The sequence below is a fragment of the Stenella coeruleoalba genome, assembly GCF_951394435.1.
Source record: "Stenella coeruleoalba genome assembly, chromosome: 15".
NCBI classification, from domain to species: Eukaryota; Metazoa; Chordata; class Mammalia; order Artiodactyla; family Delphinidae; genus Stenella; species Stenella coeruleoalba.
The window spans coordinates 61,689,818-61,711,763 of NC_137161.1; the positions used below are offsets into that span (position 1 = coordinate 61,689,818).

The following is a 21,946-nucleotide window of genomic DNA, read 5'->3' on the forward strand; positions in this document are numbered from 1 at the left end:
GAGTGATTGGGGTGCTAGGAGCATTTTTTGTTCTACTATTTGCTCCTTGACACAAGAGCTTCTAAGACCCCGGGAATTTCCAGAGTGATGAGTGTCTTTTCGTGTGCGAATGAGATACCTGGTGGCTGGAGTCCCTAGGTGGCTTTAGGATGGGGACTGGTCCCCAGAAAGACCAAGACATGATTAGAAGCTTGGAACTTTCAGCTCCACCTCTGCATTCTTTGGGGAGGGGGAGGGGCTGGAGATTGAGTTAATAATTGATCATGCCTACGTGATGAGCCCTCATAAACACCTCTTAAGTATGATGTTCGGAGAGCTTCTGGGTTGGTGAACACATGGAGGTGATGGGAGGGTGGCCCACCTGGGGAGGGCCTGGAAACTCCACACCCTTCCCCATACCTCGCCCTGTGTATCTTTCTTCTAGTTATTCATCTGTACCTTTTTAAATATCCTTTATAATAAGCTACTAAATGTAAGTAAATGTTATTCTGAGTTTTATGAGCAGTTCTGGCAAATTATTGAACCTGGTAGAGGGGGTCACGGAACCACCAATTCATAGCCAGTTGGTCAGAAGTATAAGTGGTGCAGACTTGCCATTGGCATCTGCATCAGGGGCAGTCTTATGAGACTGAGCCCTTTACCTGTCGGGTCTATGCTACCTCCAGGCAGTGAGTATCAGAATGGAGTTAAATGGCAGGACACCCAGTTGGTGTCCACCAAGAATTGGAGAATTGCCTGGTTTGAGAAAACCCACGCATTTGGTGTCACAAGTGAAGAGTGTATAGGAAAACAGAATTTTCCCTTTAGTCATAGAGGAGGTTTATGGTGAGACTGAGATCCAGGCTGCACATCCCAGACCAGCATTCCACCTCTAAGACCAGATGTTATTTCTTCTCACCCATCCCAAGAAGTCCATCGCATCCACAACTTACAGAAGAAGCCGCATAAATATTTTCTTAAAAAGTCAACCCTTTCCTCCGTCAGTCTGCTTCTGCCTTCACATCTTGGTCTCTGCTGGGTTTCCATTAGGCTCCACACTATGTCATTTTCAAAGAAATCTTGTAAAGCAGCAGCGCTGTTATTCTGACAGAGCCTATTCACCTCTCCCCGCCCAAAGCTGGTAAAATGACCAATTTTCTCCATCGTCCCAGCATGAAAGGTTAAGTGCATAATGACACAGACTGACTGTCTTTTCCTTCCTTCATCAGTCAGTTTCTCAGAGATGACATCGCTTTCTCTAGAACCAGCTGGCAGGAGCAGTTTGATTTCCAGGGTTCAGCACTATTCGTGCAGAGAACTGGACTAATGGGGCTTATTGGAAGTTCCAGCCAAGCTTCAAAAGTGCTTTGCATGAACGGTTTAAATGTTTTTTGAATTATGTTATTTAATGGCATTGGACAATCATCATGACGTAATGCTCACAGTGAGCAAGGGATATGAATGTTTATTTTGATCCTGTTTTTATTAAAAATGCACATATTGGGACTTCCCTGGTGGTCCACTTGTTAAGACTCCGTGCTTCCACTGCAGGGGGTATGGGTTCAATCCCTAATCGGGGAACTAGGATCCTGCGTAACATGCGGCACTGCCAAAAAAAAAAAAGGTTATCAATAAAAATGTATGATTCCAATATTTTTCAAGAGGCACATATCCACATACATGTATCAGTGAAGCTGTCTTCAGCTGCATGTAACAGAACATCTGATTGATAGTGTCTTGGACTTTTTTTTTTTTGGCCGTACCTCGTGACCTGCAGGATCTCAGTTCCCCCACCAGGCCGTGGTAGTGAAAGCCTGGAATCCTAACCACTAGGCCACCAGGAAACTCCCGATAGTATCTTCAATTAATTAGGTATCAGTGGGGTAGCTCAAGGATGTCATCAAAAGTCTGGCTCTCTCCTCGCTTCCCTATGCCATCCTCATCACAGTGGCTATAGCAGCTTCAGGAGTATGAGGGGATAGCACCCAAGACTCAAATCATCTTCCCAGAACTGCCCCTCCCGCACAAGAAGACTTCCTCTTACCTCTCGTTGCCCCAAAGTGGGTCTCATGTCTACCTCTAGCTGCCAGGAAGCCTGGGAAAGTAGATGTCTGGCAGAGGCAAATGGGACTGCCATGACTGGTGCTATGGGCTAAGTGTGTCCCTCCCCTACCCCCAACAAATTCGTTTGTTGAAGCCCTGATCTCCAATGTGGTGGTCTTTAGAGGTGAAGCCTTTGGGAGGTGATTAAGGTCATGAGGGTGGAGCTTTCATGAATGGGATTAGTGCCCTTATAAAAGAGACCCCAGAGAGAGGATCTCTTTCTCCAACATGTGAGGGTATAGGAAGAAAGCTGTCTGCAAATCAGGAAGAGTCCTCACCAGGAGCAGGACCAGCTGGCAGCTTGATCTTGGACTTCCCAGTCCTTCAGAACTGTGAGAAATCAATGTTTGTTGTTTAAGCCACCCAGTCTATGGTATTTTTGTTATATAGTAGCCTGAACAGACTAAGACAACTGGCTTCTGTTGTTACCGACCTGGGTCCTTGTACTCCTGTAATCAATAGAAATTGATAAGCGGCCAGATGAGGAATTCAGGCAGGGCTTTATTGGGACTCGTGCAGCATGAGGGAAAGAAAACAAGAAACAGGTGCCCGTGCTTGCTCTCCAAGGGCTGGCAAGCTAGTTCTTTAAATAGGGTGAGGGTGGGGGCAGATTGGTGGGTTGGGCTGGAGGGGTGGCTTAGGTGATCTGCCCACCCCCTTGGTGGCGCAGTGTGCAGGGAATCATGCACAGTGCCCTACTTTTGCTCTCCACAAAAGAGAAATGGCAGTTGGAGAAATGGAAGAAATGGAGAAATGGCAGTTGGTTTGTGGCCTTTTTGTATCTTATTGTTCATAATTGCCTCGACTGCTACTGCACAGGCATGCTTGTGCGTGCAGTTATTTTTAGTCCCTTCTAGTTTCTTTGTATCTGTTGCTTGTGGAGACGTGTGTCCAGGTGCAAGCATTGCAGCAAAGGGTCCAGGTCTCAGGTCCCAGCCTGTCTCGCCGAAAGGAGCTGGAGACATTGCCTCCTAAATAGATCAGGGCTATGGGAGGAAGGGGCAGAACGAAGGTCAGTTCAATGTCAGCCTCAACTCCTGCAGCCACTTGGAGAGGAGAGACCATGGTAAAGTGGTCAAGAGCTCCCGCGAGCTTGGGCCGAATCCCAGTGGCCACATACCAGGGTGGTACTTTGGTCACATCGCTTAACTTCCATTTCCTTGTCCATAAAAATGGAGATAAAAACAACACCTCTCTCAGGACTGCCATGAGGACTTAGATGAGTTTATGCACAGAAAGCAAATGCTCAATAAACGTTGACTTTTTGTTTCCCTTAATGGTGGAGCCCGTCCCTCCCTCTTCCAGCCTGATTTTTGTTTAGGTAAATTCCCTGATAGACAGATTGGGTGGAGGTTGGGGGAAGCAAGCTCCTTTCCTGGGGATGTTCAGGGAACCACCAGGCTTTGGTTTTGCCAACTGGGGTTTGTAAGTTGAAGACCAGAGGTGAATTGCTTGGGATCTGTCCACTGAAACAAACCTAAAAATACACAACTTGAGAGTTGTGAGTTAAGATTTATTGGGGGCAAAATGAAGACTATAGCCCAGGAGACAGCATCTCGGATAGCTCTGAGAAACTGCTCCAAAGAGGTAGGGGGGAAGGTCAGTATATATGTGATTTTGGTGAAGGGGGAGTGTACATGCAGTCAAGCACATATTTTTTGCAGAAGGTTTCTGCTAGTCTCGTGAAAGTTACTGCTAGTCACGAGAAGCAGACGTCACCATGAGGATTTTAGTGCTTTTCTAGATGCGAGGAGATGCAAGATTGGGCTCATAAAACCATCTCCTGAAAATATCCAACTATCTGAAGACCTGTTCTGCCAGTTTTTCCCAGAGCACAGAGTGCTTCATTTCTGACCTCTACCCTGAACTTTCAGGGGGTGTCGAAGGTCAGCAGCTGCAGTGGCTCATAATTTAATCCTTGTAGAGGTAGATGGCAAGTGCCAATCTGTAGGTGACAGGTCCGAGGACCACGAGGTGTGTGGAAGAGGAAGAGAGAGAAAGAGAAGAGATGGAAAGCTGGCGACAAGAGAAAAATCTGAGGAAAACACAGTGCTATCTACTAGGAATCTTCATGGGGTTCTGACGCATGCCTGTCTGTGAGAGCGTCACAAGAATTTCACCTTGCTCGTTAATGTGGGGTGAATGTGGATGTGCTTGGAAGGACTCAGAACATGCTAAGTGCAGTTTCGAGATGGACAAAGGGTGAAGGCCCCCCAGGGCAAACCCGCCACACCTGGGTTACATGTAGGAAGAAGACTGGCGTGAAATTCACCCGAACACTCGGAGTGGAACAGTGGCCTCTGGTGCACGTGGATCAAGGTTATGTGTAATCTTAGGTTCCTTCTTCGTACTTGTTTGTATTTTCCAAAATTTCTACAATGATCAGGAATCTGTTCTGCAATCAGATAAGAATTCTATTTTAAAAATTTTATTTAAAAAATTTTATAGAGAGGAATATAATTTTTAAAAGTTGTTTTAAGGTTGAACGTTAGCTCTGTTTGTCAAATACCCTGCTTATCCAGCATCATTTTCTCTTTCTTTTCCCCCTGCCTCTTTCTAACGGCTAATAATAGCAACAGATATGATTTACTGAGCCTTGTACTGTGTATGTCCCAGACACGTGCTCAGTGCCTGACATGCATAATAATCCTAGAAAGCTGTACTATTATAATTCCTATTTCAAAGATGAGGAAAGTTAGACTCAGAGAAGAATTTCTGGCACATGGCCCCTTTGAACTAGAGATGTTTGGTGCCAATACTCTTGCTTCTAACTTTACCTGTTGCTCTTTTGTTCTTTCATCATCTTTCCTTCTCTCATCTTTCAAAAAGTATCTATCAGGTACCCGTGTCAATTCTGTGGTTATAACCCAAGATTTCTCAACTTCATCATGATTGGCATTTTGAACCAGGTAGTTCTCTACTGAGGCGGGCTGCCCTGTGCATTGTAGGATGCTTTGGAACATCCCTGGACTCTACCCACTAGATGCCAGTAGCAATCCCCCCACATACCCAGCAGTAACAACAAATATGTCTCCAGATGTTTGCCAGATGCCCCCAGGGGGCCAAAATCATCCTCCTTAAGAACCATTGATGGAGCCTCATCTCCACGCTAGATGTGGAAAAGGATTCTGGAGCACCTCCAGTTGAAGGCTCGCAGATAGGAACCCAGGGGAACAGCATGTACCCTTCTGGCAAAGCCCCCAAGCTCATTTGTGGCAGCTGCCACCTGCTAGGACATTCCGGGGCAGGGTTTGACAAGCGCTTGGAGTGCCTGCCCCTGGCAACAGGAGCAGGAGATGCAGGCTGAAATGAGACATTACTGCCACTCGTCCTGAAAGCTGGGATGCTGGGGGTCACACGGGCAGGGCAGGGGGCCCCAAGCTGGTCTGTGGATGGCATTTCTGAATGGAGATCAGGTTCTTGGCGAAGACGTCAAGGAAGGAGGCAGAAAGATCAGTGGATTCAGACAAATCGATTTCTGGTCCTGGTCCTGCCCCTACTTGCTGTGCAGACTCAGTTGAGCCTTTTGAGAATATTCCTGCTTTCCTCCATCTCTTCCTGGGACAGAAGGTTGATGTGTCCAAAGTGGTCCACTCCATCCCCTCACCTGCTTCACTCTTCTTCGGAGCATCTGACGTTCTGTTGTATTTGTGTTCACCCTCTGTCTCTCCTGATTAAATTTCAGCTCATGAGGGCAGGGGAGCTGGTGCATCCCTGGAGCCTATGTCATTGGTGAACGTAATAAGTGCTCATTAAAGACATGCAGAATGAAGGCACACACACACCCCATGGGGAAGCTATTTGGAAATATGTCTCAATGGCCATAGACATGTCATACCCTTTGTACTCAGTGGTTTTACTTCTGAAAATCAGTAGCCCCCACCCCAAATAATCCAACACGAAAGAAAAGCCTTTTCTTTCGTGGAAAGGTGAATCCATATTCATCCTAACGCGGCTAAAATAGCACAAACAAACAACTCAAAAAGCCCACCTAAGTAATCAAGATAAAGGCATAGGGAATTCCCTGGGAGTCCAGTAGCACTTGGTGCTCTCACTGCCGGGTCCAGGGTTTCATCCCTGGTGAGGGAACTAAGATCCCACAGCCGTGCAGTGTGGAAAAAAAAAAAAAGGGCATAATTAAAACTGCTCTGATAAATCTACTTGGTGAAATTCCAGGCAGCCATTACAAATGTTGTTTACAGTAAGATGAGTTAATATTGCAACACACACACATGAAATACATAATACAAAATTGTATATGCAACCCAATTGCTGAGATTATAGGGGTGAGCTTCCTTTCACACTGTTGGTGGGAATGTCATGCACGGTCCCTCTGAAGGACAGTTTGGAAATTCCTATTAAAATGTTCATGTCACTTAATCCTCCAATTGCATTTCTGGGAATTGACTTAGCAAATAAATAAATTGATTTATTTCTAGGAATCTATCCTAGAATATATCTGGAAATAAGTCTAATACCTATGAATGGGGGGAATGGTTAAATAAATCACTGTATATCGATATAATAGAATATTATATAGTCATTAAAAATGAGATGTGCATATCCTGACATGGAAAGATGCCCAAGACATATCATTAAGTTAAAAAAAGCAAATTGCAAAACGTTTTTTGTGCATGAATGATGGTGTCATCTTTGGTCGTATAAGCATAAACATTTTTTTCAATCTGGAGGAATAGATGACAAACCACTGACAGTGGTTTTCTCTAAAGGATAGAGGGAGATTTTCTGTCTATGCGGTGAATTTCTGTAATGTTTAAAAGCTTTTCACATAGCTGAAAAAGGAAAACACTGAACCCACAGCATGAAGTCTCTCACATATGCCAACAAAAGCCAGGCATGGGAAGACTGGAAGGAACTCTATCAAGGTGTTATTAACTGTGATTGATCATTTCTAAGTCATGGGATAAAGGGCAGTTTGTTTGTTGTTGTTTTTTTTACTTTTGGTGTAAAACTTCTAAAGAGCATGTGTGGGCTTTACAGAGGACAGAACTCCCCCATTAGCCCTCTTTGTTGAAACCAGGGTGGTGCTCAGGGTGTAGAATGTTCTGTTGATGTAACCTGCTGTTGTGCACTGTCCTCTTTCCCCAGGATGGATGACATCCAGCTCTGCAACGACATCATGGACTTGAAGCAGGAGCTGCAGAACTTGGTCGCCATCCCAGGTAACCGTGGGGGACCCCACCTCATGAACCAGCTGCTCAGATCCCCCGTCTGGAAGGCCCTAATGCAGCCTCATTCTTGCAACGCAGTGCTTGCTCCCTGATCACATGGTTCAAACTCTGCATCGGGCAGACCCGGGTTCAAGTCCTAATTCTGACCACCTCCTTGACCTTGGGCAAGTCACATTATCTCTCTGAGACTCAACTTCTCTTCCTGTGAAAATGGGGTAGGAATAGTAATAGTACCTAATTCATTGGGTGTAAATCTTACTGCAATAAATGAAACAACACAAGCCACGTGCTTAGCTTGATAGCTGGTCCAAAGAGTCCAGGAAATATTAGCAATGATTACTCTTATTATCCTGTTTGGGAACAGGTAGAGTATGGTGGTTACGAGCTCTGACTTTGGAGTCAAACCTAGATCTGTCATTTATTAATGATGTGACCTTGGGCAAGTTACTTCACTATAACTCGGTTTCTTCGTCTGTAAACTGGGACAATCATGCTATCTACCTCAAAGGATTGTTGTGAGACTGACCGAGGGGTGACACATGTAAAGTACTTAACACAGTTCCCATCTTATAGTGAGTGCGTAATAAATAAGTGCCATTATTATTATTACTATTATTATTATTACTATTATTATTATCATTAACTGAACACATTTCTACTCAGTGGTCAGGACTCAGAGCTTTCACTGCCATGGCCCCAGGTTCAATCCCTGGTCAGGGAACTAAGATGCTGCAAGCCCTGCCATGTGGCCAGAAAAAAATAGAATGAGGAGGGGGAGAAATAGCCAAGTCCAGACACTACCCACTAGAAACTTCCATTTGATTAGCGTGGGGCCCTGGCATTGGTCATGTTTACAAGCTTCTCACACGGTTGTGATGGGCAGTCAGGGCTGAGAGCCACTGGGTCAAGTCTCTCATTTTATACTCCTCTGAGGGATCATTTAGTTGAAAGATACAAAAACCCATTGAAGCTTATGTAAACACAAAAGGGGCAGTTACTGAAGGACTGCGGAGACTCCTGGAGCCTGCAGGCATTATCGTATTAGTTTGCTAGGGCTGCCCTGACAAGTTCCCACAAACTTAGTGTCTTAAAACAACAGAACTTTATTCTTTGAGAGAAGCCAGAAGTCCAAAATCAAAGTGTCAGCAGGACCATGCTCCCTCCAAAGGCTGGAACAGAGAATCCCTCTTTGCCTCTTCCAGCTTCTGGTGGTTCCCATCAGTCCTTGTTCCTTGGCTTGTAGCTGCCTTATTCCAGTCTCTGCCTCTGTCTTTGTGTGGCCTTCCTCTCTTTGTGTTTCTCTGTGTGTCATCTCCTCTTCTTATAAGGACACCAGTCATTGGATTAAGGGCTGACCCAATGAGTATGACCTCATCTTAACTGATGGCATCCACAAAGACCCTATTCCCAAATAGCGTATTTCCAAATGAAATTAGGGGTGGCAAGGACGTACTATTTACTCTCAAACAGGCAGGAAGCTCAGCCCAACTCACAAAGGTCGAGAACCAAAAACAGGAAAGCTGTGGAATGTTCTTTGGCCCTTGCTCTCTCTTTCTCTCTCTCTCTTTCTCTCTCTGTCTCTTACTCTCCATTTTGGAGCATGTTCTGTTTTCTCTCTCTATAGCACATGAGCCAAGCAAGGCCACTTTTTTATCAAACCCAACTTGGGTCTGCTTGCCCGCAGGCTGTAAAGCCAATGTACTGACACTGGGTCATGGTGAAGGAAAGTGCAGTGTTTATAGCAGGGCCAAACAAGGAGCCCAGGACAGCTAGTGCTCAAAACGCCCAAACTCCTCCATGGGTTTCAGCAAAGCATTTTTAAAGGCCAGGTGAGGGAGAGGCATCCCAGAGTATGTGATCAGCTCATGCACAATTCTCCGACTGGTGGATGGTGAGGCAACAGGGCGGTGTCACACGGGTGTGTGTGTGTGTGTGTGTTAACATTATGAATCCTCAGGCTCCAGGAGGCCTGGGGGCTATGTGCTCATCAAGTAGTTAACATCTTCCATTTGGTGGGGGTTTTAGCATCTGTTAAACAACTCAGGAAGTGTGCATCAGATACTGTTATCTAGGGACTTCAGAGAAGAGCTACAGCAGAGGATGTGGGGGAGGGGTCTGTCCCAGGAAGGCCCCACAGGGTGCAGCTCGCTTACAACCTCATCTCCCTTCCATGATTTTCCCACACAAGAGCCCAACTCTCGGGCCTCTGTGTCCCAATTTTCAACTTCCCAGGGGACAATGATGGGCCCAACATAGACTGATGTCTCCCTCTTGAGAGGAAGGATTCCCAGAGCCCACTGTTGGCTCAGCAGGACACTTGGGTGCCACTGAGAAAGGAGACACGAGTGTGTGGCCACCAGGCCAGCCAAGGCCTCCTCAGGCCACAGGGGCTCCACGGGGGGCCGTGGCAGCCTCTAGAGCATGGGTAGGAAATGGGTGGGAAATGGCTGGGGGTGGGGGTCTTTGGCTGACACAGTGTCTGGGCTGCATGACTGACCAGGACTGGGACTAGGGTAGGAGAACAAGGCGCTCAGCTGGAACATGAAAAATTCAGTAATCATATTTTCATGCAATATTTAAAATACCAAAATTCATGCAAAAATATATACCAAAAGTTTAAATAAAGATGAGGTCGGGGGCTTCCCTGGTGGTGCAGTGGTTGAGAGTCCGCCTGCCGATGTAGGAGACACCGGTTCGTGCCCCGGTCCGGGAAGATCCCACATGCCATGGAGCGGCTGCGCCCGTGAGCCATGGCCGCTGAGCCTGCGTGTCCGGAGCCTGTGCTCTGCAACAGGAGAGGCCACAACAGCGAGAGGCCCACATACTGCAAAAAAAAAAAAAAAAAAAGATGAGATCGGTACTGACACTCAATGGGCGGAAGCCAGGAACGCTAACCCTGCATGGAGGGGACAGGCCCCCTGAAGAACAAGTTCTACCTGAAATGCCATCAACTGTCCTGCTGGGAAACATACAAGGTCATAGGGCCACTTAGCAACAGAGCCCAGGTCCTCAACGGCAGCTCCATTGATTCTGCTGGAAAACTGCATCTTCCCAATCACTTCTGTGCAGAAATTCAGATATTAAAGTTCCCTTTCCTCTCCTGCCTTTCCTGCTCACCTCTCCCCACCTTCTCCTCTGACTCCTTGTTAAGAGCCTTTCTGTGCATTCCTTGGGCCAGTGCCAGGTTTCTAGATGGGTTTAGCTGAGTTTAGGGGGAAAAAAATGATGCTCCTGGCAATTTATCAATAAAAATATTGAGTAAAGAGAACACTGAATGGCCAAGAAAATCATGTTTCTCCAGCCAGGGTCAGAAAATAATTTACCAGACTGTGATGAGAGAGGACACCTGGAGCCCTCCCCGCCTTCAGGGCTTCTCAAGAACAAGCCAAGATGCCTCACCTCACCTTCACTGCCACCACGGTCCCCTTAGGGCTGGAGTTGCTTAGACCTGGCTGTAGAGGCCATGATACCCTTCCCTTGGACATAAAAATAGTGTCTCCCTCATAGGGTTGTTGGAAAGAATTAATAGCAGTTCTCAAGCAGGGGTGAGTTGGGCCTCCCAGGAGACATGGGCCATGTCTGGAGACAGGCTTGGTTGTCACAACTAAGAGAGGGGGCTGCTACCAGCATCTAGTGGGTAAAGGCCAGGGATGATGCTCAACATCCTACAGTGCACAGGACAGCCCCCATGACAGAGAATGATCCAGGCTCAAGTATCAATAGCACCAAGGCTGAGAAACCAGATTAAATAAAAATGTAAAGCTCACGGTAATACAAATACAAAGATAATTGCTACAATTTATTAAGCACTTACATTTTGCACACTTATGCTATGCGACTTGCTTTCCCTTCATTAAATAAGTGTTTATTTCTTTTGTACCTCGTTTGGTAAATATTTAACCTAGAGGGCACTTAATCATTAAAGCAACAGTGACTGTATAAAATCATAGCCTATAATAGTAGCAGCTGACTGTTCATGAACTCTTACTATCCACCAGGCTGTGAGCCTAGGGTTTTACTTGATTTCTCTCTCTTAAAACTTGCAACAACTTTATGATTATCTGTGTTGAGAAACTGGATGCTCAGAGAGGTTGAGGAATGTGCCCAGAGTCACACAGCTAGGAAGGGGAGGAGCTGGGGCATTAAGCCACGACTGTCTGATTCTATGCCAAGGGCTCACAGTTGTGATAGGGTCTACAGGCCAGGGAAACCAGTTAGGAGGTCATGGCATGGTCCAGGGAGAGCTGATGGTGGCCTGGGCTAAGGAGATGTGCTGGAGGAGATAGATGAGAAGCAAGCTGGAGGGTCACATCGGCAAGCACGTGAAGATGCTAGGAATCAGGTGTGTGATGCCAGCAGGGGATAAAGTTGGCAAGTAGGTGGGTGATGATGGCCAAAAAAAGTGTGTTACTAGATAGATGGGTGGTGCCTGGAAGCAGGTGAGTGATGCTTGCAGGCAGGTACGTGATACCTGCAGGTAAGTGGGTGATGCCTACAGGTAGGTGGGTGGGGCCTGCAGGTAGGTAGGTGGGGCTTAAGGTAGGTAGTTAGTACCTGGAGACAGGTGGGTGGGGCTTAAGGTAGGTAGGTAGTACCTGGAGATGGGTGGTACCTGGAGGCAGGTGAGAGATGCTGGCAGAAAGGGTATGTTAACACGCAAAAGCAGGTGAACAGCATTGGCTGGTGGTGTGGAGACTTAGGTCAGTAACTGGTTTGTAAGCTAGCACAGACCCCTTTGAGAAGGTGGCTTCTCCCGTGAGTTGCTGGGAGGGGCTGCATGAGCAGAGGGCTGCAGCTGAGTATCTGGGGAGGCTGGGGGATGCCTGAACTGGCAAGAGATAGAAAACGGGGATGAATAACTTGGGCAGGGAGGTTTGTGAGTTCCTGGGGGCCCTGCCAGTTGCTATGTGACTCTGGCTTAGATCTGGAGCCTGGCGGAGGACAGGGGAATATTGGAGGGCTGCCACTGGTAACTTGGAGAGGACGGTGACATCACTCCCCGAGTCCAAGGGCGCTGTGGTTAACTCGCCTGCAGAGGGCAGGGAGGCTCTGTGGTACTGACGAGTGACTTGCAGAATCAGACTTCGGGACCCACCTCGAGAGGAAGGATGCTGCCATCGTCAACGCAGCGATGAGCAGGAACCCAGGGGCTGCTAGCAATTCCACTCCACTTCCTCACTCCCCTTCTGATTAATGAAAGAAACCGATTTTCTCTCTAATCCAAATATTATATTCTCCTTGCCTCTGGTTCTGCCCCCAGGTCTAGAGGAAATGGTCAGTGCCAGTTCCAGCAGGCAGATGGACAAGCTGCCCCATGATTTTTATCTTCTGATAAAGTTTCTGCCCTCCTAGTTTTCTCAGTCCTCGTGTCCAGCCCTCATTCTTTTGTTTCCTCTATGGCGCTCTAGCCCTTGGTATTTGGAACAGGATGGGAAAGCATGGGCACTTTCCTTCTGACAGATTGGTTGAACCTCGCTATAGAGTAATTCCCTCCTGCCCCGGCCTTCTGCACGACCCCCTTGCAGCAGCATCATCATTTACCGAGCACACACCACGGGCCAGCTCTATGCAAAGTTATTTACTAACATCACCACAGTCTCGCATTCAAGCCTCACTGTGTATTTTACAGAGGAGGAAACAGAAACTTGAAGAGGTCAAGTTGCTTCTCCAAGTTCATCCAGCAAGTTAAATGGTAGAGCCAGGATTCCAACCCTGACCCCTCGGACTCAACTGCTTTCAACAGCTACACTCAAACTGTCTTTGCTAATGTTGTATTCTTCCCAGAAAAAGAAAAAACCAAGTTGCAGAAGCAGAGAGAGGACGAGCTAATCCAGAAGATCCACAAACTGGTGCAGAAGAGAGACTTCCTGGTGGACGATGCAGAGGTTGAGCGGCTAAGGTAAGTGGGCGGCATGTCCCCTGAGCAGAGGGCTGGGGCTGTTAGAACACAAATCAGTTGCCTTCCAAAACCCATCACCTGCTCCCAGGACTCACAGCTTTGCAACAGGCATGGCCTGGGCAGACGCTCCCCAAACACTGGATCCAGATGAATCCTGGCCTTCTGGCCTGAGGACCCACTTCACATTCAAGAGAAACTCAAATCCAGCTCCAAAATGTTTTGCAAAGGCCTCTGGATCTTAAGTGAATGTTATTTGAGGAGGTAACCAGGGAGGAATTACATCACATAACACACGGCAGAGCTTCCTGCACATTCTTTTCACTGAGCTTTCTCCCAGCTCATCAAGGCAACTTTTCCAGAAACTTCCATTGGTTTCTACAGAAACTCTGCCCCCTGTACTGACTTGCTTCCTTGCCTGCCCACTTCCCAGCTTTGTTCTTTCCCTTTCCCTCTCCTAGATGGCTCTGATGCCCCTTCCTAGCCTTCAGGGTCTCCTATTTGCAGATGTACCTGCCACCTGGATCTGGACAACCATGGGCCCTGGAGCCATGGTGCACCTGAAGGCTCCCCAGGGAGCCAGGGCACGGGAAAGATGTGAATATTGATTCTTGAATGTTTTTGTGCTGGAGCAAGGCCTTTGGAGTTGTCCACAGGGGAGAGGCTCAGAGGGCCTTTTCCAAACCAGAGGGCAACTTCCTTTTAATTCTCTGTGTCCTCCTGAGTCCTCTGAGGCCCCTAGGATGCGCCTTGCCCAACTCAACCAGGCTTGGATTGTTGACTTTGCTCCTGGTGACCCTTGGAAGAGCTGAGGTGACTTGCCCTCTGAGACCTGCCACGTACCTTGTCTAGGGTAACATAAAAGTGCAGGGTCAGGAGAGGGGCTGCCCAGCTCACTAAACCTCCATCAGGGAGGCTGGGTCCTGTAACATACCTGCCTCTCCCCTGGGGTCTCACACTAGTGGGAGTAGCCATTTACTCCATCATTGATATGTGTCTCTGCTTCAGAGTAGATTCATCAAACAAAACACACACACACTATACACACATAACAACATATGCACACCACACACACACGACACACATGTACCACCCACATATAACACACAACACACATGTACCACCCACACATCAACATACATGCACCACCACACATGACACACAGCAATACACATGCACCATCTACAAAGTCTGATACATGATCCCACACTCTTGCCTCATTTCATCAGTTCCTTGATGCTCTCTTAGCTTACTGTACTTTCTTCTTGTCTTTACACATCTGTCTACACAGGGAGCAAGAAGAAGACAAGGAAATGGCCGATTTTCTGAGAATCAAGTTAAAACCTCTAGACAAAGTAACCAAATCTCCAGCCAGTGAGTGCATACGTTATTCCTTCTCCTCCCCCCATCCAAGAGAAAAGGAAATTTAAAAGAGATCTTGAAGCCGAGGGGGGCACAACAAAATGATTTCTACAGATCAAACTTGAGCCCAGGAAGGCAGCAGGCAGGGCCAGCTTCATGGGTGAGAAACCTGTGCAGTTTCCCAGGGCCTAGAAGGGCACTATGCTTGCTTTAGTGCCCTGCTATTGCTGTCTTGGAATTCTTAAGAATTTTCGAACAGGGGGCCCTGCATTTTCATTTTGCGCTGGGTTCTGCAAACTATGCAGCTAATTCTGGCAGCAGCTGTCACTCTCTAATCATATGGTGTGGTGCACTTCATTGAAGGAGTTGGGTGGCCACTGAGGCAAGAAGGTGAGGACTGAGGGCCATGGAGCTCTGGCCTCTGTTGGAGCTGGAGTCGCTGGAGGAATGGAGCCAGAAGTTTACTTCTCAGAGTATTAGCCTCACGAGATACTCAGAGCGAAAAGGGTTCTGTGTGAAATAAGTTTGGGAGATGCTGTGTATTTGACCCTCTCTTTGTAGGCTTCCAATGTCCATTAGCATATTAAAGTGATAATGGGTCCTGCTGTCTAGGAACTACCTTCTCTTTGTTGGCCCAATGAGACCACACTTCAAGTTATAAGAAATGGATGCCCAATTCAAACTGGCCCTAGCAAAAAAGAGGATGTACTGGAAAAAGAGCAATGGGAACCAGGGCTTCAGGGACTGGACACTGTTAGAACCCTTGCTTTCCTTCTATTTATCATCTTGGCACCTCTTTGCATGTTAGCTTCATTTTCTCCTACTACACAGGCCTTCTCCCTGGGGCCAGAACTCTAGAACCATAACTTAGTAGCAGCAAGGCAACACCAGTGATTCTCTCCTGGTATCTAAATATATAAGATTCTGATTGGCCTTTCTTGGATCGTGTTCCCACTTCCTAGGCCCATCACTCTCACCAAGAGGCTCAGAAGTTGTGATTGGCTAGATCTGTGTCACATGCCCACTCCTGTAGCCACAGAGACATGAGCTGTTATCAGAAGAAAAGGGACAGAAAATCTTGCTAGGAAAACACGACCCAAAAGCTGCCACTATCAACTGAAGCAGCAAACCCAGTTTTCCCTGACCATCCATTAACATCCCATGAAAACACTGTAGTACAGTGTGAAGGAATAAAGAAAGAGAAGGGCCCTGGTCCCTTCTGCAGGCCCCTAAAATCATAAGCCACATGGTCCCTGTCTAAATCCAGCATCCTCAATGGACTGTCTCTTCCATGAAAGGTAAACTAGAAAAACTCCACCGAACACTGTGGAGAAGGAGCAAGGAAACCTGCCTTCCATGTAAGATTATGGATAGAAAAAAGAATTCTGGCAAGAAATCAAAACACCAAGCCTGCACCACATGCAAGAGGCCCAGTGTGGGGTCCAAATATACACCACCCATCTGGTGCTGGAATCCCAAGTTGAAACATTAAAATTAATCCAAAACCAGTGAAGTCTCTGGGACCCCAGCAAAGCAAATGCAAAATTGCTCAGTAGAGTCCCTTCAGCTCTCATAATACACAGCCCACACATTAAAAACAACCCCCATGAAGATGATCTCTCAATAAAAATTTTAAAACCAATGAAGAATTGAACCACCATGAGAGGAGTCAGTAGATGCAACAAAGAGGATGTCTGTCCTCCCATGAACCAGAACTAACCGACTATCTAAAGTATATTTAAAATGATTAAAGAGATATGAGAAGGAATAATACCTAAAATGAAATAGCAAGATGCTATGAAAAAAGAATAGGTAGATTAGCAAACAATTAGCCTTTTAAAAAAAGTTATTGTCACTGAAGTGAAAACTCAGTGGGTTAAACACAGAGACATAGCTGAAGGGAGGATTCATATAACTGAAGACAGAGCTGAGGAAATTACCCAGAATGCAGCACCAAGAGACAAAGAGATAGGAAATATGAAAAAGAAGTTATGAAACATGGAGGTTAGAATAATAAGGTCCAACTTACATTTAATAGACATTCCAAAAGGAGAGAGAACAGAGAGTGACAGGTGAGGGTATCTGAAGAGATAATGTGTATTTTCCAGAATTGAAAGATATGAGCCCTCAGATTAAAGTGCCTTAAACAAAATTTCTGTCATCCACTCACCAAATACTTCTTGAATGCCAGACTCTGTGCTGGGGTTGGCAGATACAATGGTGAGGAGAACAGAACAGGAGAAGGGCTAAAAGCTATAGTTGTGAGCCAAGGACTGAAAGCCAGTGGGCCTACAGGGAGGTGGGAACAGTCACCAGGACCATATACAATGCATGCCAGCTCTCCACACCACCTGATCTGTGATATTGAAGCAAGGCCTGGCAAGGGTTGGGATGGAACTGGGGCTGCAGATGATCAGGGCTCTCCTCACCTCACCTCTCTCTCTCTCCTGTTTCCCCTCTCTGCCTCTGCTCTCCTACCTTGCTGCAGGCTCCCGAGCAGAAAAGAAAGCAGAGCCCCCACCTAGCAAGCCCACCGTAGCCAAGACGGGGCTGGCGCTCATCAAGGATTGCTGCGGGGCCACCCAGTGCAATATCATGTAGCCCCCCCATGGGGTGCCCCCAGGGCCACGGGGAACCCCCTCCCACCCTCTTGTCTTCATAGCCCCCATTTCATCGGGGCCCAAGAGCTCTCCAAGGCGGAAGGGATTGAAGGCAAGCCCATGACTGCCACCAGGGGCCGTGGGTGCGGCGGGCGGGCCCGGCCGCCCTGTACAGAGTGTAGCAATAGGGAGTCCCTCACCGTCGCATGGCCCTCCCCAGAGCATGCCGAACCCAGGAGTCTGTCTCACTGTTTATCCAACCGCCAGGAAAGGTCCTCCCTCGAAAAAGTATATCTCCACTTCTCTCTAGCTGTATCTAACCCACCGTGGGAATGAACTGGGAGGGGGCATGATCCCCAGGTGTGTATAGTCGTGACTTTTCAACAGTCTGGCACCATGTTGGACACATCCCCCATCCACGCTCCTAGTTCTGCTGTCAGGCTGCCCCAAACGGCTCCACCCCCGATCTGTCCTCTCCCAGGGGCTGTGCCCTGGAGGGCTCCACACAGCCCATGTGTCTAGAGACACAGAGGGCCCATCTGTAAAGACTGAGCTTGTGTGTGGTGTTGTGGTCACGTCTCCCGCTTCCTCCCCTCCTGTGTCTGGGCACGGCTTGTATCAGGAGTGTGTCCGTTCGATCTTGGCTCTTCCTTCCCTTGCAACGTCTGTCCCAGGTGTGTGGAGCAGAGTGGGGATGGGGCCCCGGCTGGAGCACACCTAGTACTTGGGAGAGGTAGCAGAGAGCTGGGAGCTCCAACACGAGGCAAGGGCAGATGAGAAGGGACCCAGAGCAGATGCTGACCCAGGCACTCTCCACCCACGGGGGCCACCGGATGGACGGAGTGCCAGCAGGACGCCACTCACCAGCCTAACACACAGACCTCCGCAAACAACAATGGCAGGCAGGAGAGGCGGCCTGACCCAACCGTGTCCCATCATTCGGTGGTGTATTTTAACCAGCCTAACAATTCCACCTGTGTAACTTGATGTACATTTGCTACAGCCAGCCCGGCACAGCCCATGTGACCTCTCTGTACGTGTGTGTGTGTCGTGACCGGCCTAAGTAGTTAGCATAACTCAAGATTTGCTGATGTGCAATCATCCATCAGAGAAAATAAAAATGGAAACCACGTACACAGCATTTTTAAAGTTTTTACTTTTTTCTTGACTATAGAAGTAACCCGTGTACATAGTTAATCATTTAAAAAGTACAGAAAGTATAAAGAAGTGTTTTTGTTTTTTTAACTCCCATCATTCCTCCAGCCACTCTGACATTTTGGCATATTTCCTCTCTGTCTTTTTGCATGATTTTTTTTTTCATGATTGGCATCCTATTGTACCATTCTATAACAGTTTTCTTTTTCCACTTATCATAGTATCACTATCATTCTGCCACATCATTAAAAGCTCTTTGTAAACATTAAACACTCTTCATTAATATTTACAATGGCTGCCTAGTAATCCATCTTGTGGATATACCGTAATTTATCTAACCAGTCCCTCAGTGTTGGACAATTAAGCTGTTTCTAGTTTTTCAGTATTATAAGCTATGTCAGGATAAACATCTGGGGGGGACAAAGCTTCATCTGAATTTCTGATTTTTCCTTAAGACAAACTCCTAGAAGTAAGGTTCTAATTTAAATGGGTCACATTTTAAAAAAATATTTGTAAATCAAAAGTTAACCTGAAGGTCTCTCTAGTCACAGCAGCTTTGGAGTTGACACAAAATACCTCTGAGTTTGATGGCCCCTCCTGGTGGGCAGTGCACCATCAGCCCCTCCCGCTCTGTCACTGATGTGCTTCTGCTTCAGTCCAAGCTTCGGCCCACACAACACTTCCTGCCATTAGGAAGCTGAAGAGGCTCCCTCAGGCCACTGCCAGGGCCACCATCTGGCCTCAGAGGGCACCGCCCTAGACCAAGCATGAAGCCAGGCTGCATGAGCTTCCTAGGGCTTCCATAACATATTCCCTCAACCAGCATACTTTAAACAACAGAAATTGATCCTCTCACAGTTCTGGAGGCTAGAAGTCAGTGTCCTCAGGGCAGTGTTCCCCCTGAAGGCTCTAGGGAAGAATGCTTCCTTGCCTCTTCCAGCTCCTGGCAGCCCCTGGCAATCTGTTATTGCACCAATCTCTACCTCCATCTTCACGTGGTCTCCTCTGTCTGTGTCTCTGGTCCTCTCTTTTTGTAAGGACACCAGTCATTGGATTTAGGGCCCACCCTAAATCTGGGATGACAGATCTTGATTCTTACCATAACAACTTCTGCAAAGACCCTATTTGCAAATAAGGTCACATTCTGAGATGGCAAGTAGACATGAATTTGGGGGAAGGAGTGGTGCTGAAAACTCGGCCTCTAGGCACTGGTGCTGAATCAAATCTCGGAGAGAGAGTTTTAGGTAAAGTAGAAAAGAATAGCTTTATTGCTTTGCCAGGCAAAGGGGGATGCAGTGGGCTCCTGCCCTCAAAAACTGTGTCACAACCCAGGAGAATTTGGTAAGGAGTTTTATAGCAATGGTTTAGGGTTGGGTTGTTGATAAAATTAGGGTGTGTGCAGGGCCTGCACTCCTTTAATTTGGTCTCACGTAATCTCTTGATGAGCTTCTCTGGTTCCTTTAATCTGGCCTCAGGTGGTCTTCTCTGGAATAAAGAATGACAACATCTTCCATTTATTGGGGGTTTTAGTTCTGTAAAGAGCTCAAAGATATTTTTATGTGTATTCCTTGAGGCAGAACCAGGACCCTTCCCCAAGGCTGCACTATTGTTTCTTTACTGCTCCTACCCTGTCTCTGCGTCCCCTCCCTTCCCTGATTAGCAACTGTTCAAATCTGCCTTTGGAACTCAGGGAAGGTTATGGAAGCTGGGGTTTACTCCCTACAAACAAGAAACAGGAGACAGAAAGGCTTCCATGCCCAGGAGCCCCATGGGGTCCTGCTCGGTTTCAGGGTGACACTTTTTAACCTGACTATGCAGATTCTTCCCACTCTTGCAATAAAAACTCAGGCTGCAAAGGGCCCGCCACACTCCCTTCCTGGTGGAAAACGTGTGTCTGGAAGGCCTGACCTCAGACCAATTAGACAGCAGTCACTGCTCCAACAAGCTAAAAAAAATCAAAACCCTCATAAAAATCCTGCCTCTAGTACACCCACTGAGCTCTGGGGAACATCGTAACTTATGGTCCTACCATTCCTATTGATTTTTTTAAAGCCAATAAACCACCATTTATTGAGGTTTTCACAGAAGAGCAGAAGAAAGTAATTATTCAAGGTGCTCCCAGATCACCAGGGCTGCCTGCAAAGCTGGGAAACCTTGCAGGCCTCGGGGTCCCACACCCCCAGACTTACTCCTTTTGGAAGTTGGTTGGGAGGGGACATGATGATAACTGGAGAAACATTTATTGAAAGCCTATCGCTGTGCACTGAACATGTACGCACATTTTCTTTTCTGTTCTTCACGTCAACCCCACAAGGCAGATCCTATTACTGATACCCGAAAACTGTGTTTGCCTCTTGGTGGGTGTTGAGCCAATAGACACAACCAAGCCAAAGATCAGGAGAAGGAAGGATTTATTATTGCAGCAAGTAAGGGGGATATCAGGGTTCTTTCCCAAAGCAGTGCCTCCCCAACAGCAAAATTGGGGAGGTTTTAAGCTAAAGGTACATGCATATTCATGAAGGGGCTTGAGCAGAGGAGAATTCAGCATAGAATTGGGCCCAAGGTCGACAGAGTCCAAGCCTTAGTTGACTGAAGTCAGGAGGGTCAACCTCATCATTCCATCCTCCACCTGGGTGGGGTCCTTAGTTCCTGCAGAACTCAAGCACTGTATCAGATCGTGATGTATAGCCCTTGAGGAGGCACTAGGACTCCGCTTTATCACTGCACTATTGCTTAACTGTCTTTTCTCTGTTCCTGTCTTCTTTTGTCCCCTTAAGATCATTGATGACTGGGACCTGTTCAAGGGCAAGAATCGTGGCCAGGCTTAGATCACCAAATGGCTTAGGCCAAAATGGGTTCTCTTATGTCAAGAAAGCCATGCCTGGTTCTCTTTCTCCGGGGACTCCCTAGCCCTATCTTCTTACTGTATTACTTCCACTCTGTAGATGAGGAAGTGGTCCAAGGTGCCATGGGCAGTTAGTGGTGGGATGGCCATTCATTCTCCCCCACCCCCGGCCCCCTCCTGTAGCCTCAACTGTCCTTCCTCTCCCCATCAGTGTTTAAGCAAATCCCTCCCACTAACAAACAACCCTCTATTCCTTCTTCCCTTGAGGCTCCTGAAACTACACACCTGGTCTCAGATTGGGACACGAACCCAATCGCACCTTAGATGGGATTCGAATCCAGCCAAAACTCAGATTGGGACTTGAATCCATGGGCTGGGACTCAAACCTACTGTCTTTTAGTTAGAATCACTCACCTGGTGTCAGGACTTACGGAAGCTCGGGTTCTTTATGTCTCAGTGCAGAAGGAATTCAGCAAGAGGCAGAGTGATAGGCAAGAAGTAGATTTATTCACATAGGATGCCTGGGAGGCATACAAGCAGGTAGTTCTGCCCTGAGAACTAAGTGGGAAAGCTGGTTTATTTAGGGACATACACACTCCATAGACAGAGTGTGGGCCACCTCAGAAGGCGACAGGCCCCAAAATATGGGGTGGTTAGTTTTTGTGGGCTGCGTAATTTCATAGGCTAATAAGTGAGAGGATTATTCCAATGATTTTGGGGGAAAGGGACAGGGTTTTCCAGGAATTGGGCCACCACCCACTTTTTGCCCTTTTATGTTTGGCCTTGGAACTGTCATGGTGCCTGTGGGTGTATC

General features: G+C 47.3%; 1 protein-coding gene across 1 annotated transcript in view; it reads left to right on the top strand.

Annotated features, from left to right (window-relative positions):
* BMERB1 (bMERB domain containing 1) overlaps positions 1-18,384 on the top strand; it is a gene marked incomplete at its 5' end in the record, with an annotated part of 118,861 nt that extends 100,477 nt beyond the window's left edge. Inside the window, 4 exons of the mRNA XM_079946023.1 lie at positions 7,192-7,265; positions 13,059-13,173; positions 14,462-14,544; positions 17,021-18,384. Coding sequence (XP_079802149.1) covers positions 7,192-7,265; positions 13,059-13,173; positions 14,462-14,544; positions 17,021-17,133 — 385 coding nt within the window. The 3' untranslated portion in view covers positions 17,134-18,384. The remainder of the gene's footprint in view (positions 1-7,191; positions 7,266-13,058; positions 13,174-14,461; positions 14,545-17,020) is intronic.
* Between the last annotated feature and the right edge of the window lie 3,562 nt (positions 18,385-21,946).